This window comes from Bufo gargarizans, chromosome 6 (genome assembly GCF_014858855.1).
Source record: "Bufo gargarizans isolate SCDJY-AF-19 chromosome 6, ASM1485885v1, whole genome shotgun sequence".
NCBI classification, from domain to species: domain Eukaryota; kingdom Metazoa; phylum Chordata; class Amphibia; order Anura; family Bufonidae; genus Bufo; species Bufo gargarizans.
The window spans coordinates 119,565,629-119,580,923 of NC_058085.1; the positions used below are offsets into that span (position 1 = coordinate 119,565,629).

Below are 15,295 nucleotides of genomic sequence, written 5' to 3' on the forward strand. Positions count from 1 at the left end.
AATTTAACCCTGCTGCAAAATACCATGGGATGTTTTTCAGAGTTTTACTATGTGACGTTTGCTATTGTTTTCTATGAAGTTTGTATATTTTAGATTTTATATTTAGAGAATGTGTTTTTTATAAGTCTATGTTTTGCTTTTTACAAAAGTTATATTTTCCTCACAATGGCACATTTGTAATTTCACAATGGGTGGCAAATCTAAACCTGTTCCTACTGTATTGTAAATTCTTTTAAAACACTAAAGAGACATATTCCTCAATGCTATGTAATCGTGGCTTTTCCCTCTTACCTTGGTTGTATCGCACTTCTCATCAGGAAATCTTGAATTGTACCTGTCATTTTTAAATATTTTATTTTGACTTGAAAATAAGCTCTACCCTACTAAGCCAAGGAGACGCAGAAAGCCTTCTAGCAATCAGGGATGATTCCTGTTAGGCTGGGTTCACACTGAGTTTCAACTCCGCAAGGGCTTTCTGTTAGGGGGGGGGGGTTCTACGTCCGAATACCCGAAAACAATACTCAGATGTATACTGTGATGGGTACACTCGCTTTAAGGGCTCTTTCACACAAGCGGATGCCGTGCAGGTAATCCACTGCGTGCAAGAGAGCCAGGCCCCGTTCCGGACAGCAGAGACACAGAGTGTTAACATTATTGATAATGCTCCGTGCCTCTCTGTGATCTTTTTACTACAAAATCACAGTGAGATAAAGTTGTCATTGTGATTTTGTAGTAAAAAGATCACAGAGAGGCACAGAGCATTATCAATCATGTTAATGCTCCGTGTCTCTGCTGTCCGGAACGGGGCTTGGCACTTTTTCACGCAGCGGATTCCATGCACGGCCTCTGCTCGTGTGAAAGAGCCCTTATAGGTCAGTTGGAGTTAAATGCATTCACCTTTGGACTCCATGTGATTTGCTTTCCTTTTGTTTGCTGACAGAACAGTACGGTCTACCAGGTTATTCTGTCCAGGAAAGAAATAAACAGCAATTCAAACTAAGGCTACTTTCACACTGGCGCTTTGGCTTTCTGTTTGTGAGATCCGTTCAGGGCTCCCACAAGCGGTCCAAAATGGATCCGCTTTGCCCTAATGCATTCTGAATGGAAAATGATCCGCTCAGAATGTATCAGTTTGCCTGTGATCAGTCACCATTCCGCTCTGGAAGTGGACACCAAAACGCTGCCTGCAGCGTTTTGCTGTCCGCTTGACGAAACTGAGCTAAACAGATCTGTTCTGGCACACAATGTAAGTCAATGGGGACGGATCCGTTTTCTCTGACACAATCTGGCACAATAGAAAACTGATCCGTCTCCCATTGACTTTCAATAGAGTTCATGACGGATCCGTCTTGGCTATGTTACAGATAATACAAATGGATCCGTTCATGACGGATGCATGTGGTATTGTAACGGATCCGTTTTTGCAGATCCATGACGGATCCGCCCAAAACGCGAGTGTGATAGTAGCCTAAGTCCTCAGAAGAACCCTTTGAACTCTGTCTGAGCCATTAAAGGGAATTTACCAGTTGCAGTATACGTTTGAATATCGTATTTGGGTAATCAGATGTATACCCCTAATGGAAATTCCTAAAAAGCATTGTGAACAGTGCTCGATGTTTTAACAAGGTTTCAGACTAGTATGTCCATTGCGTGGGAGGATGATTTCCCTTTATGGACACTGCTTCTTTGACAGGATTTATAAGACTGTGTGTCTCTGCCCGATCTATTGGATTACGCTGATGATATTATGTCAGTACAATTCAGTAGATGCAATGCCGGGCAGAGACACACAGCCTTATAAATCACTATAATGTTGTGCGGTTCTTTGAAAGGAGCAGTGTCCACAAATGGAAATCACGCCTCAACACACAGCGTGTCTCTTAAAGTGGATGCGCTTGTCCAAAACTATCCTAAAAGGGTTTCCTGGGATTTTAATATTTGATGGCCTGTCCTCAGGAAAAATAGGCACAGATTTTAAAATCGCAGCATGTCAACTATTTTGCAGATTTTCGCTGTGGATTTCAACATGATGCGTGAAATCCACATGTAAACTCTGTGGTGGAAAAAATCTGCCCTATGTGTGGATAGATACCTTTAAGGAGATATTCAGGTTTTTACAAAATCTCGCTAATCAGCTGGATTTACATATCTGATCCTTTGTTGCTGCTAAAGATAAGCCTCTGCCATGCTGGTGCAGGATTTGGCCCCACTGCAGCTGCTATGTGTGCCCGTGTCCTTAGGGATGTGAACACTTTGGACTTTCCATATTGCTGCTGCTCGCAGAATATTAGTGGTGCTTACAGTAGCAGCAAAGTGGATGAGATTTAAAAAAAAATGTATATGGTTGATCTGCAGCAGATTTCATCCTTTGCAATGCAGAGGGTGAAAACTGCGACCAGCCCACACCATATCCACGAAAACATCCACACCATTTAGTGCAGATTTTCCTGCTGTGGATATGTCTCGCCATACTCTCAGGGTATGTGGTATACAACTTACTTAAAAGGAAGGGAATTGCTAACATTCGGGTCTGAAACCAGGGGACACCAGGTGGAATAACAGAGGAACAGCACAGTGCTGTTTTTTTAAAGAAAAAATGCTACAACATATTTAATAAAACAGGCACATTAGGAGAGCTAGCACGTGATGTGAACGATCTATGCACAAAGATCGGTTCATGTCACACATCTGGAGGAGAACTGACTCTAAGGGTCCATTCACACGTCCGTTGTTTCTTTCCTGATCTGTTCCGTTTTTTGCTGAACAGATCTGGACCAGATCTGGACCCATTCATTTTCAATGGGTCCTGAAAAAAAATCTGACATTGTGCTGTCCGTTTTTTTTCAGGACCCATTGAAAATGAATGGGTCCAGATCTGGTCCAGATCTGTTCAGCAAAAAACAGAACAGATCAGGAAAGAAACAACGGACGTGTGAATGGACCCTAATCTGTAAAAAATACGTATATCCTCATATAGTAGTGGTACTATTATATTGCACTTGAATTAGTCCATTCATAAAACAAACAGTATACTACTACCACCACCACCATTTTCATAATCAAAATAGAGGTAAACACAAAATGAAGAATCACATTTGTTATTTTATTTTCTCCATTTATTGGCATAAACATTTTACAAAGTGTGGAACTGAGGTTAGAATACAAGGTCCGCCCAATCCAAAGAAAAAGCACCACTCCTGCCCATGGGTTGTGTCTCGTATTGCAACCTTTACACATTCCAGGGAATGAGGTTGAGCTAAAATGCTATTGATTCACGGTACTATAAAGTGAAGGCGATACACGTCTCTAGCATAGCTAATAGTGTCATGGTGAGCAGAAAAGTTCACAAATAAAACAAAAAAAAGGGGGAATGTATATTAAAAGCCCACAAGCAAAGCGAATATATTAACGAACTCTTGATGGCAGAGTGCCGCCATTAGCCATCAAGCGTTCGCTAATATATTCGCTATACTTTGCTTGTGGGCTCTTAATACACATTTCCCCTTTTTTTGTTGTTTTATATGTGAACTTAATAAAGTATATTCTTTAAACGCCCCTCCTCACCGTGACACTATGAGCTGCACTGCGAGACAAACAATAGTGTCCCTGTTTTACAACCTCATACAACCCCTTTGGATGTACTTGCCATATTCTGTTGCAAATCACTTGTAGGCTGCATAGTGGATACCGTAGTGGAGCTGCACTTGTCCAGGAATATAAATAGAGTCCATCCAGGTACGTACACTTTACAAAGCCACATGTGTTCTATATAGGCTGAGGACTTCACCTTGTACCCAGGTTATGTGGTGGGTGCAGACACCGAACAAGGCAGTCAGATATCGGTGTGGTAGCAGACTCATCTCCACAGTGGCCATACAGGGACATCAATATTGGGCGCGGTGTGAATCACAAGTATGCTCCCACCAGACAGAAGACTGGTCATTTTGTTTGAGGGACACATGCTTAGAGCTCTTACAAGATGACACAGGGTGCTTGGCTGTTGGTGATCTTCTCCACTGCTTCTCCATTTATGGCTTTACGGATGGCCGCTATCAACTGAAGAAAATGGATTAATACAATGTTACTCCCTGTGAATTATTGTTCTCTGATCAACCATTTCAGTCGAAAGATGGGATTTATTCTATGCCACCAGAGTTTTGCTCTAGAAATACTTACGTCGGTTTCATAGGGGAATCCACCAAGTTCCAGCTTGGAGAAGACTAGTTTTCCATTTATTTCAATCTCAAATGCTCCTGAAACCAAAAACAGATCAGATTAGAAGTGATGCCAGGTGGATGACCCCTGCCACAGCCATCTGTGGTGTAAAAGAGTGGTCTTCAATCTGTTACCTGGCACAAAGCTACAACACCCAGAGTGCCCCGACATCTCCATTTCCTCAGGGCATGCTGGAAGTTGTAGTTTTGCACCAGCTAGTGAGTCATAGTTTGGATACACACATGAAATTTGCAATGGCAGTTTTTTTTTTTACTTTGGAAACTAGCTTTTTCAGGTGCTTTTTGCAAACAGTGGCCGAGGTTTACTAATCCTATATATCAGGGATTAGCAACCTCCGGCACTCCAGCTGTTCTGAAACTATAACTCGCAGACTCCCCCTTTCACTTCTGTGAGATTTACATGAACAGCCAAGTACATGTGCATGCTGGGAGTTGTAGTGTCATGGTAGCTGGAGTGCCGAAGATTGCTGATCCCTGCTATAGATGATGTGAGGGTACTTTCACACTTGCGTTTTTCTTTTCCGGCATAGAGTTCCGTCACAGGGGCTCTATACCGGAAAAGAACTGATCAGGCATATCCCCATGCATTCTGAATGGAGAGTAATCCGATCAGGATGCATCAGGATGCCTTCAGTTCAGTCGTTTTGACTGATCAGGCAAAAGATAGAACCATAGCATGCTACGGTTTTATCTCCGGCGAAAAAAAATGAAGACATGCCTGAATGCCGGCATTTTTTCCCATAGGAATGTGATCCGGCATTCAAAATACTGGAATGCCCGATCCGTCCTTCCGGCCTGCGCATACCGATAAAAATGTGAAAAAGGATACAAGACGGATCCGTCTGTCCGCATGACAAGCGTAGAGACGGATCCGTCCATGTAATGCATTTGTGAGACGGATCCGCATCCGGATCTGTCTCACAAATGCTTTCAGTCAGCGGCGGATCCGGCGGGCAGTTCCGACGACGCATTTTTACTCCAGAATTGTGGCTCAATATGGCGTATCTCTGACCCGCCACTTTCCAGCAATGTTCTGCCCCTTGGCAAATAAAAAAAATATATATATATATAAGCAGCTCACTACCTGGACTGTTTAGAATAAGATGCTCTATCTTCGCCCCAAAAAAATAAAATAAAAATGAAAATAATTATTATAGATAGGCACTCTTCATGAGGAACCACCCAGACATATAAACGTCTATTAAGATATTTAATATTATACGTTCCTAAACAAAATATACTTTTAACTTAAAATCATAAAAATAAAATACAATAGAAACATCATATGAAAAACCAACAAAGTCAATAGGATTCTTGCTATATCAACATCCTGTATGGCTGTATATATATCTGCTAATAATATGTAATTGTCACCTATAGTGTGACTGTTGGTAATATATAACTGTCACTTAGGGAGCATTCACATGACCGTATAAATGGATCCGCATCCGTTACGCAAATTTGCGGAACGGGTGCGGACCCATTCATTTTAATGGGGCCGCAAAAGATGCGGACAGCATATAATGAACAAATATTAATTATCATCGAACAAATCTATATGTATGTGCACCAGCACATCTAGGAATGTGGACTATATGAATTGAAAAAACATCAATACGTTGAGCACAAAACTATAAGTTTTTTTTTGGGCTTCAATATATACTGCACTTTACTATATAAGTGACAGTATATTACCAACAGTCACACTATAGGTGACAATTACATATTATTAGCAGATATATATACAGCCATACAGGATGTTGATATAGCAAGAATCCTATTGACTTCGTTGGTTTTTCATATGATGTTTCTATTGTATTTTATTTTTATGATTTTAAAGTATAACTGTAATTTTTTTTTTTTGGGAGTATTGGATTGTGGTGATTAATATCTTCTTGGTGGCCCTATTTAAACTTTTCACTGTGTATTCAATTACCCCTTAATTCCACAGTTTAGTTCCCTGTACTGCCTACTTTTACCTGTGCTTAAAATCAGGTTGCTATGCAGGGTCCGTCTATGCAGCCTGCAAGGTCAGATTACTGACAGCCAGGGACTGTAAGTAAATGATTAAAGCCAGGTCCTCCCCAGCAGCTGATAACAGTGCCTGGGCTGTGTGCACTTCTCCCTGTCCCTGCGCTTGGCAGACGCTCCCTCACTCAGCAGACTGGGACAATGCAGGGTTGAAGCGGCGCAGACCGGGGAAGGGAGATCTGCCGTCTGCTCAGTGTATAAATGAAAGCAACATGTGGTAAGAGGACCCCTTTCTGCTGCAGGAGATTAACCCTTTAGGGGGGAGGGCTCTGGCTACTGACACTTTTGGGGGGGTTATTGTTACTGGCTAGTGAGGGCAGGCGGGATTAGCCTCAGGGGGAGGGCAGTGGCGGCCATCTTAACTAAATAGTGAAATTGCAGTTTTATGCAGACTGGTTGCTAAGGGCTGAATCTTATTAAATATGGGGTAAGTCAGTCTACTAGTAACTGATTCTGGAATATCATGTTATTAGTAACTACATATATGAAAATTGAAATTAGGGTCTAAACGTGACAGTTATCCTTTAAGTTAGAAGTATTTTGTTTAGGAACGTATAATATTAAATATCTTAATAGACGTTTAGGTAGGGTTGTTTCGGGTATTGAACTTTCGATACACAGTCGGTACTTTTGTCCCGGTATCGATACAGACACTGGGATTTGCCTTTTATCGATACTAGGCTGTGATACTGCACAGCCCAGTATCAGAGAACATGAGCACACTGCTCTCAGCGCGGCCATGTTCCCTCAGCAGCACGGCGAGAAGGAAGCAGTCTCTCCCTCCCCCTGTGCTGCTGCTGCCACCAATGAGAGCGCAGAGGGGCGGAGGAGGGGAGGGGCTGTGGCCACTGCGCCACCAATGATAATTAACGTTTAACCCCTTAAGGACACAGCCCTATTTCACCTTAAGGACCAGGCCATTTTTTGCAAATCTGACCACTGTCACTTTAAGTGCTGATAACTTTAAAACGCTTTGACTTACCCAGGCCGTTCTGAGATTGTTTTTTCGTCGCATATTGTACTTCATGACACTGCTAAAATTGGGTCAAAAAAGTTAATTTTTTTGCATAAAAAAATACCATATTTACCAAAAATTTTGAAAAATTAGAAAATTTCAAAGTTTCAGTTTCTCTACTTCTGTAATACATAGTAATACCCCCAAAAATTGTGATGACTTTACATTCCCCATATGTCTACTTCATGTTTGTAGCATTTTGGGAATGATATTTTATTTTTTGGGGATGTTACAAGGCTTAGAAGTTTAGAAGCAAATTTTGAAATTTTCAGAAATCTTCAAAATCCCACTTTTTATGGACCAGTTCAGGTTTGAAGTCACTTTGTGAGGCTTACATAATAGAAACCACCCAAAAATGACCCCATTCTAGAAACTACACCCCTCAAGGTATTCAAAACTGTTTTTACAAACTTTGTTAACCCTTTAGGTCTTCCACAACACTTCATGGCAAATGGACATACATTTTTAGAATTTAGATTTTTTGGAAAATTTTCCAATATAATCAATTTTTTCCAGGAAAAAAACAAGGGTTAACTGCCAAACAAAACTCAAAATGGGTTGCCCTGATTCTGTAGTTTGCAGAAACACCCCATATGTGGTCGTAAACTACTGTTTGGCCAAACGGGAGCACGTAGAAAGAGGGGAACGCCATATGGGTTTTGGAAGGCAGATTTTGCAGGGCTGGTTTTGTTTATACCATGTCCCATTTGAAGCCCCCTGTTGCACCCCTAGAATAGAAATTTCGAAAAAGTGACTCCATCTAAGAAAGTACACCCCTCAAGGTATTCAAAACTGGGTTTACAAACTTTGTTAACCCTTTAGGTGTTCCACAAGAGTTATTGGCAGATGGAGAAACAATTTAGAAATTTCTATTTTTTGGAAAATTTTCCAATATAATCAATTTTTTCCAGGAGTAAAACAAGGGTTAACTGCCAAACAAAACTCAAAATGGGTTGCCCTGATTCTGTAGTTTGCAAAAACACCCCATATGTGGTCGTAAACTACTGTTTGGCCGAACGGGAGGACATAGAAGGAGGGGAACACCATATGGGTTTTGGAAGGCAGATTTGGCAGGACTGGTTTTGTTTATACCATGTCCCATTTGAAGCCCCCTGTTGCACCCCTAGAATAAAAATTTCAAAAAAGTGACTCCATCTAAGAAAGTACACCCCTCAAGGTATTCAAAACTGGGTTTACAAACTTTGTTAACCCTTTAGGTGTTCCACAAGAGTTAATGGCAGATGGAGAAACAATTTAGAAATTTCTATTTTTTGGAAAATTTTCCATTTTAACCCTTACTTTATTACAGAAAAAAATGGGTTAACAGCCAAATAAAACTCAAAATGGGTTGCCCTGATTCTGTAGTTTGCAGAAACACCCCAAATGTGGTCGTAAACTACTATTTGGCTAAACGGCAGGACATAGAAGAAGGGGAACGCCATACGGTTTTTGGAAGGCAGATTTTGCTGGACTGGTTTATTTACACCATGTACCCTTTCAAGCCCCCTGATGCACCCCTAGAGTAGAAACTCCATAAAAGTGACCCCATCTAGGAAACTATGGGATAAGGTGGTTGTTGTTTTGGTACTATTTTAGGGGTAAATATGATTTTTGGTTGCTCTATATTACACTTTTTTGAGGCAAGGTAACAAAAAAAAAAAAATTCTAAAATTTTTCTACATTCGCTATTTAGTTTTGTGGAACACCTAAAGGGTTAACATAGTTTGTAAAGTAACTTTTGAATACCTTGAGGGGTGTAGTTTCTTAGATGGGGTCACTTTTTTGGAGTTTCTAGTCTAGGCTACATCAGGGGGGGCTTCTAATGGGACATGGTGTCAAAAAAAAAACTGTCCATCAAAATCTGCCTTCCAGAAACCATATGGAGTTCCCTTCGTTCTATGCCCTGCCGTGCGGCTATATAGCCATTTACGACCACATATGGGGTGTTTCTGCAAACTACAGAATCAGGGCCATAAATATTGAGTTTTTTTTGGCTGTTAACCCTTGCTTTATTACTGGAAAAAAAGGATTCAAATGGAAATTTTGCCCAAAAATGGGTGTTTTGGCACCGTTTTTATTTTATATTTTTAACACCGTTCATCCGAGGGGTTTGGTCAAATGTTATTTTTATAGCGACGACTTTTACACACGCGACGATGCCCAATATGTATGGCTCTCAGACTTTGGAGACACTAAGCAGGCATCCTAAAACTGCGGCCCTCCAGATGTTGTAAAACTACAATTCCCACCATGCCCTGCTGATGGCTGTAGGTTGTCTGGGCATGCTGGGAGTTATAGTTTTACAACATCTGGAGGGCCGCAGTTTGAGGATGCCTGCACTAAAACTAATATTTTTTTGGGGGAAAAAAATTGTTTCTGTGTCTCCAAAGTCTGAGAGACATAGTGTTTTATGTTCTCTAGGGGACTGTTGGAGATTATAAAAATGTAGTACTCCATGGAAGTGTGATACTCCCTGAAGCAATCGATAACGCAGAGGCCCGGATGATAGGGGCAAGTGTCACACTGAGTAGTGGTGTCCTTCCGTATCCCCCTCTTGTGACACACTCTGCATCTTTTTTGGGTTCGTCCCTTCTTTCCAGTATGGGGGACCACACCTGGAAAGTGTTGGCCAGGGACGATCCGGGCGCCTCCAGTTCCCGAGGTACTCCGGCCTGCTCTTTCCCGGTCCGAAAAGATCAGGGCCTTGAGGACTGCCTCATAGAACTGGAGGAATGTCCCTGTGCTGCCAGCGCTTCGGGATAGTACAAAAGAGTTGTACATGGCAACCTGCACCATGTAGACCGCAACTTTTTTGTACCATGCCCGGGTTTTGCGCATGGCATTATATGGCTTGAGGACTTGATCAGAGAGATCAACTCCTCCCATATACCGATTGTAGTCGACGATACAATCGGGCTTGAGGACCGTTGCCGTGGTACCTCGCACAGAGACTGGGGTGGTGCTGTTACCGTGGATTGTGGACAGCATAAGGACATCCCTCTTGTCCTTATACCTGACCAGCAACAGGCTTCCACTGGTAAGGGCACGGGTCTCACCCCTGGGGATAGGTACCTGGAGGGGGTGGGCAGGGAGGCCGCGTTGATTTTTCCGCACGGTCCCACAAGCGAACGTGGATCTGGCGGCAAGGGACCTGAACAAGGGAATGCTGGTATAAAAGTTGTCCACGTACAAGTGGTAACCCTTATCCAGCAGTGGGTACATAAGGTCCCACACGAGTTTCCCGGTAACACCCAGAGTGGGGGGACATTCTGGTGGTTGAATCCGGGAATCTCGCCCCTCGTACACACGAAATTTGTAAGTGTACCCTGAGGTACTCTCACAAATTTTGTATAGCTTCACGCCATACCTCGCCCGCTTTGTGGGAATGTATTGGCGGAAACTGAGTCTCCCCTTGAACGCAACGAGAGACTCATCAACCGCGACCTCCCTTCCAGGTACGTAGGCCTGCTGAAATGTGGCCCCAAAGTGATCGATGACCGGCCGTATCTTGTACAGCCGGTCATAGGCAGGATCACTTCGGGGGGGACATGCTGCATTATCGGAATAATGCAGACATTTCCGGATGGCCTCAAACCGGGAGCGTGTCATGGCCGTACTGTACAGTGGGGTCTGGTATAGGACGTCCCCACTCCAGTACAGCCTGACACTGGGTTTTTGCACTAGACCCATATGCAGCACGAGGCCCCAAGGGATGCGGGGGGGGCAAGTGGCAGGGGGGGTCTGGGGTCTGGTAGCTGAAACAAAAAAGTTTGGAATAAATGTGCTTTTTTTTTTTCTAACTTTTCCCTTCTATCCCTGCCTAAAGGTGCCTCTCCCTCACTGACCCTAACCTACCTGGGTGGCGATGGGTGCAGGAGGGTGATGGATGCCGATTAGGGGGACACAGGAGCTGGTGCTGGACGATGCTGCACGGTCAGGGTGCTGGACAGGAAGAGGAGGGGAGAGAGGAGCGCAGGAAGTTTGAATCTCGCGCCTCTCTCCCCTGCACCAATCAGCACCCTGGACAGCGGCGTTCAGCACTAGGGCCAGCTCCGCCTCTGCAAATCTTCGGACTGCGATTGGTGGTGTAAAATTACGCCACCGATCGCAGTCTTTTTCCGGTTCATCGGGTCACAGGACACCCGAATGGACCGGAAACGCAGAAAACCGCAGGTCTGAATTGACCTGCGGTTTTCTGCGATCGTCGATGCGGGGGGGTCAAATGACCCCCCCCTGCATTGTTACAGGATGCCGGCTGAATGATTTCAGCCGGCATCCCGTTCCGATTAACCCCCGCGGCGCCGGCATCGCTATTTAAAGCCATGACGTACCGGTACGTCATGTGTCCTTAAGGACTCGGGAAACATGCCGTACCGGTACGTCATGTGTCCTTAAGGGGTTAATATACAAATACAGCTGCTGGCAGAAACACATTGCCGGCACTCGACCTCTGACAGTGCGCTGCGATCCGCGGCAATTAACCCCTCTCAGGTGGCGCAACCCCCGTCCCCATTTTTAAAAACATTGGTGGCGCAGTGCGTCCTCCATCTCCAGTATTAAAAACACGCTACTGAAGCCCTGGCTGCCATGGTAAGCTCCCTGCTGCTATGTGTACTATGTACAGGGCAGCAGGGAGAGTGTGAAGTCCTATTCACCCTGATAGAGCTCTATTAGGGTGAATCGGACAAGGGATAAAAAGAGCCCAGGTTCTAGCCCCTAAGGGGGGAAATAGTTATTAAATAAACTGTAACAAAAAAAAGTTAAGAAAATACACCAAAATAGTATAAATCACCCCCTTTCTCATTTTTACATATAAAATATATAAACAATAAATAAATAAAATATTACATATCGCCACATCTGAAAAGTCCAAAAAATTTAAAAATCTCTCTTATGCGGTGAACACTGTAAAAGAAAAAAAAAAGAAAAGAAAAACTGCGCGATTCGCCATTTATTTATTTTTTGTCATCTTGTCCCCCCAAAAAATAGGCTCGGACTGTTCTATTATGGGCTGGACGTTCCATAAAATGCAGAATGCACGCAGCTTTTTTTGGTATATTTTTTTCGCGTTGTATCGAATATCGCAATACTTTTTTATGGCATCGAAACCTAATCAAAATTTTTGGTATTGAAACAACCCTACTTCTGGGTGGTTCCTCGTGAAGAGTGCCTATCTATAATAATTATTTTCTAATGTTCTGCCCCTTGTCAAGCATGTCGAAAAAAGTGTAGAAACTCAAGTTGCGCCAAGTTGCACCTATTTTTAGACAGATTGGTTAATCTTGGCCAGCCTGTTTGCCAATTATCATTTTCTTTATAGTGTCTTGAAAATGTTTGAAATAATGCAAATAGCTACAGCATGGTGTGTATTTTAAAAGAGTACAGAAACACAAAAAACATCACCTAGTGAACAAAAAACACCATTAGCAAAAAAATGTGTGTCCCCTGCGTTTTAGATTTCTTATAGTATTTCAGCTAACACCTGGAGCTGGGGTTTTACTGGGGAAAAAAAACGCAGTTACAAGAAATGCCACTAAAAACCTGTGTGAAAGCATGCTTACACACCTGAACTCTGGCATTTTTTAACAAAAAACCCCCCCACCAGAATAAGCTAATTTTTGTTTCCTTTTTCTGGGCCACTTACATTTGTTGTCTTTTTTCATACATTTTTGCACACGTGCTACACAGGTCTTCATATGCCCTGTGCTGCTGGAGGATAGGTTTAAATTATGACGGAGCGGAGACCTAGTCATAAATTAGGTGCATCCGCTGGCAGTCTGTGCACCTAAAGTTAAATCTACGGCAGCTCCAAGCTCCTGTAGATTTCAGTCTTCATTTACACCAGAAAACTGGCATAAAAGAAGACAAATGTGCTGGGACTGTTGGCACCCGCACCCACCCTCATCACCCCCTTCTCGGAAAGTGGTGAGGATGGTGTACAAAACGCTACTTGCTACTAAATTTAGCCGCAGTGGCATTTAAAAACATGCAAACATGGGATTTGTGACTTTTTTTCACCAGAAAACAGGTGTAGGGAGATGATAAATCTCGCCCAGCGCCTTGCCACTGGCAAAAAAAATTGCCACTAAAAACGCAAAAGTGCAAAAAAACGCCAGCAAAAACTTTTGTACGATCCAACCTTAAGAAGAAATAAGTCCTTACCAGTACCGCCAGGACGGGAGTCAATGCTGACATCCGGAAACTCCTCCAGCACAGCGCTCCTTAGCTCCTCGTAGTGAGACTTAAACCCACAGGGCTCACTGAATGGAACAGAATCACAGCATTACTGATAACAGTCACACACAGCCTCACAAGATTAGAAGAACATGGCCGCTTTATTTTAAAGACAGGAAGCTGCTTACCCGATGGGGGTACTTAAAGGGCATCTGTCAGCAGATTTGTACCTATGACACTGGCTGACCTGTTACATGTGCGCTTGGCAGCTGAAGACATCTGTGTTGGTCACATGTACATATGTGCCCGCATTGCTGAGAAAAATTAAGTTTTAATATATGCAAATTAACCCCTAGGAGCAATGTGGGCGTTGCCGTTACACTTAGAGGCTCAGCTCTCTCTGCAACTGCCGAGCCTTCTCCACTTTGATTGACAGGACCAGGCAGTGTAAACACCATCATGCCCGCCTTGTCCTCTCAAAGTGCAGAGGGCTTGACAGTTGCAGAGAGAGCAGAGCCTCTAGGTGTAACAGCGACGGCCCCATTGCTCCTAGAGGCTCGTTTGCATATATTAAAACATCATTTTTCTCAGCATTGCGGGCACATATGTACATGTGACCAACACAGGTGCCCTCAGCTGCCAAGTCAGACAGTTTCATAGGTACAAGTAGCAAAACAGCTCATGGAGTAGGTGACTTGTGAAGAGCCAGAATAGAACGCTGCTCCCTTCCTGTTGTTGATCTTACTTGGACCCCCACATGAGATGCTGTAACCAAAAGGGAAAAAAGGATGGACGGGGCAGATGTGTCCGAGGAAGAAGGGTAACCCCTTCACACACATCACACAAGTTCTTTTATCCATGGGGGAGATTTATCAAACTGGTGTAAGGTAGAACGGGCTTAGTTGCCCATAGCAAACAATCAGATTACACCTTTCATTTACCAAAGGAGCTCCGGAAAATGAAAGGTGGAACCTGATTGGTTGCTATAAGCAACTAAGCCACTTTACACCAGTTTTGATAAATCTCCTCCATGTGTTTTATCCATAAATCATTATTTTTTTTTTAACTCTTAAAGAACATCGCCCTGTCCATCAGTTTGTTCTTTTAGTTACATCACCACAGGTCCTGTGTGATATTGCAGCTCAGCACTGTTCACTTCAAGTCAGCTGAGCTGCAATACCAGACACAACCCATGCACAGGTGTGGCGCTGTTGCTGAAAGTAACCAGCTATGTTTTTCTAACCCTATGCAATTCCTGTAAAGGAAACCTCCCCTAGGGGCAATGTCTGACCTGCTAACCTCCCCTCCCTGATGCAGCGCCTTGTACATTGGAGAGCGCCAGATCCTCCTTGTACATTTCTTGGCGATTTGTTTCCTTTGAAGGGGTTGTCTAAGATTGGAAAAGAAGGGTCTGTCTTCTTCTTTTCCCCAGAACACTGCCCCTAATGCCCGTGTGCTGGTGTTGTAGATTTCATATGGATGAGCTGCCTGCAATACCTGACAAATCCTATGGGCAGGAGTGGAGCTGTTTCTTGGGGAAAAGGAGACCCTTGTAATCTTTTCTCATCTAAGACAATTGCCTTATCGTAAGGCTATGAAACCCCATAGAGTAGACAAACAGCAGCTGTTATGGAACTACAGGTCCCACAATTCCGAGGGGCAGCGATGCCTCCTGCAGCTCCACAATCAATAATCAAGTATAATAACTGGCACAGCGGCCAGTCCTCACCAGTACACCACCACAATGCTAACACTCATCTCGTTCCTTCAGCTTCCGAGCAGCCAAAAAAAAAAAAAAAAAAACTGCTCCAAAGCGTCCTCACAAGAATTTACTTCCGGT

At 43.4% G+C, this 15,295-nt stretch overlaps 1 protein-coding gene across 1 annotated transcript; it reads right to left on the reverse strand.

Moving 5' to 3' along the window:
- Positions 1-3,082: 3,082 nt before the first annotated feature.
- Positions 3,083-15,295, reverse strand: MIEN1 (migration and invasion enhancer 1). The gene is made up of 4 exons (XM_044297451.1): positions 15,185-15,295; positions 13,444-13,541; positions 4,177-4,253; positions 3,083-4,056 (listed from the first exon to the last, which is right to left on the reverse strand). Exons 1-4 carry the CDS (start codon positions 15,211-15,213, stop codon positions 3,973-3,975), a joined length of 288 nt encoding a protein of 95 aa, XP_044153386.1. The 5' UTR covers positions 15,214-15,295; the 3' UTR covers positions 3,083-3,972.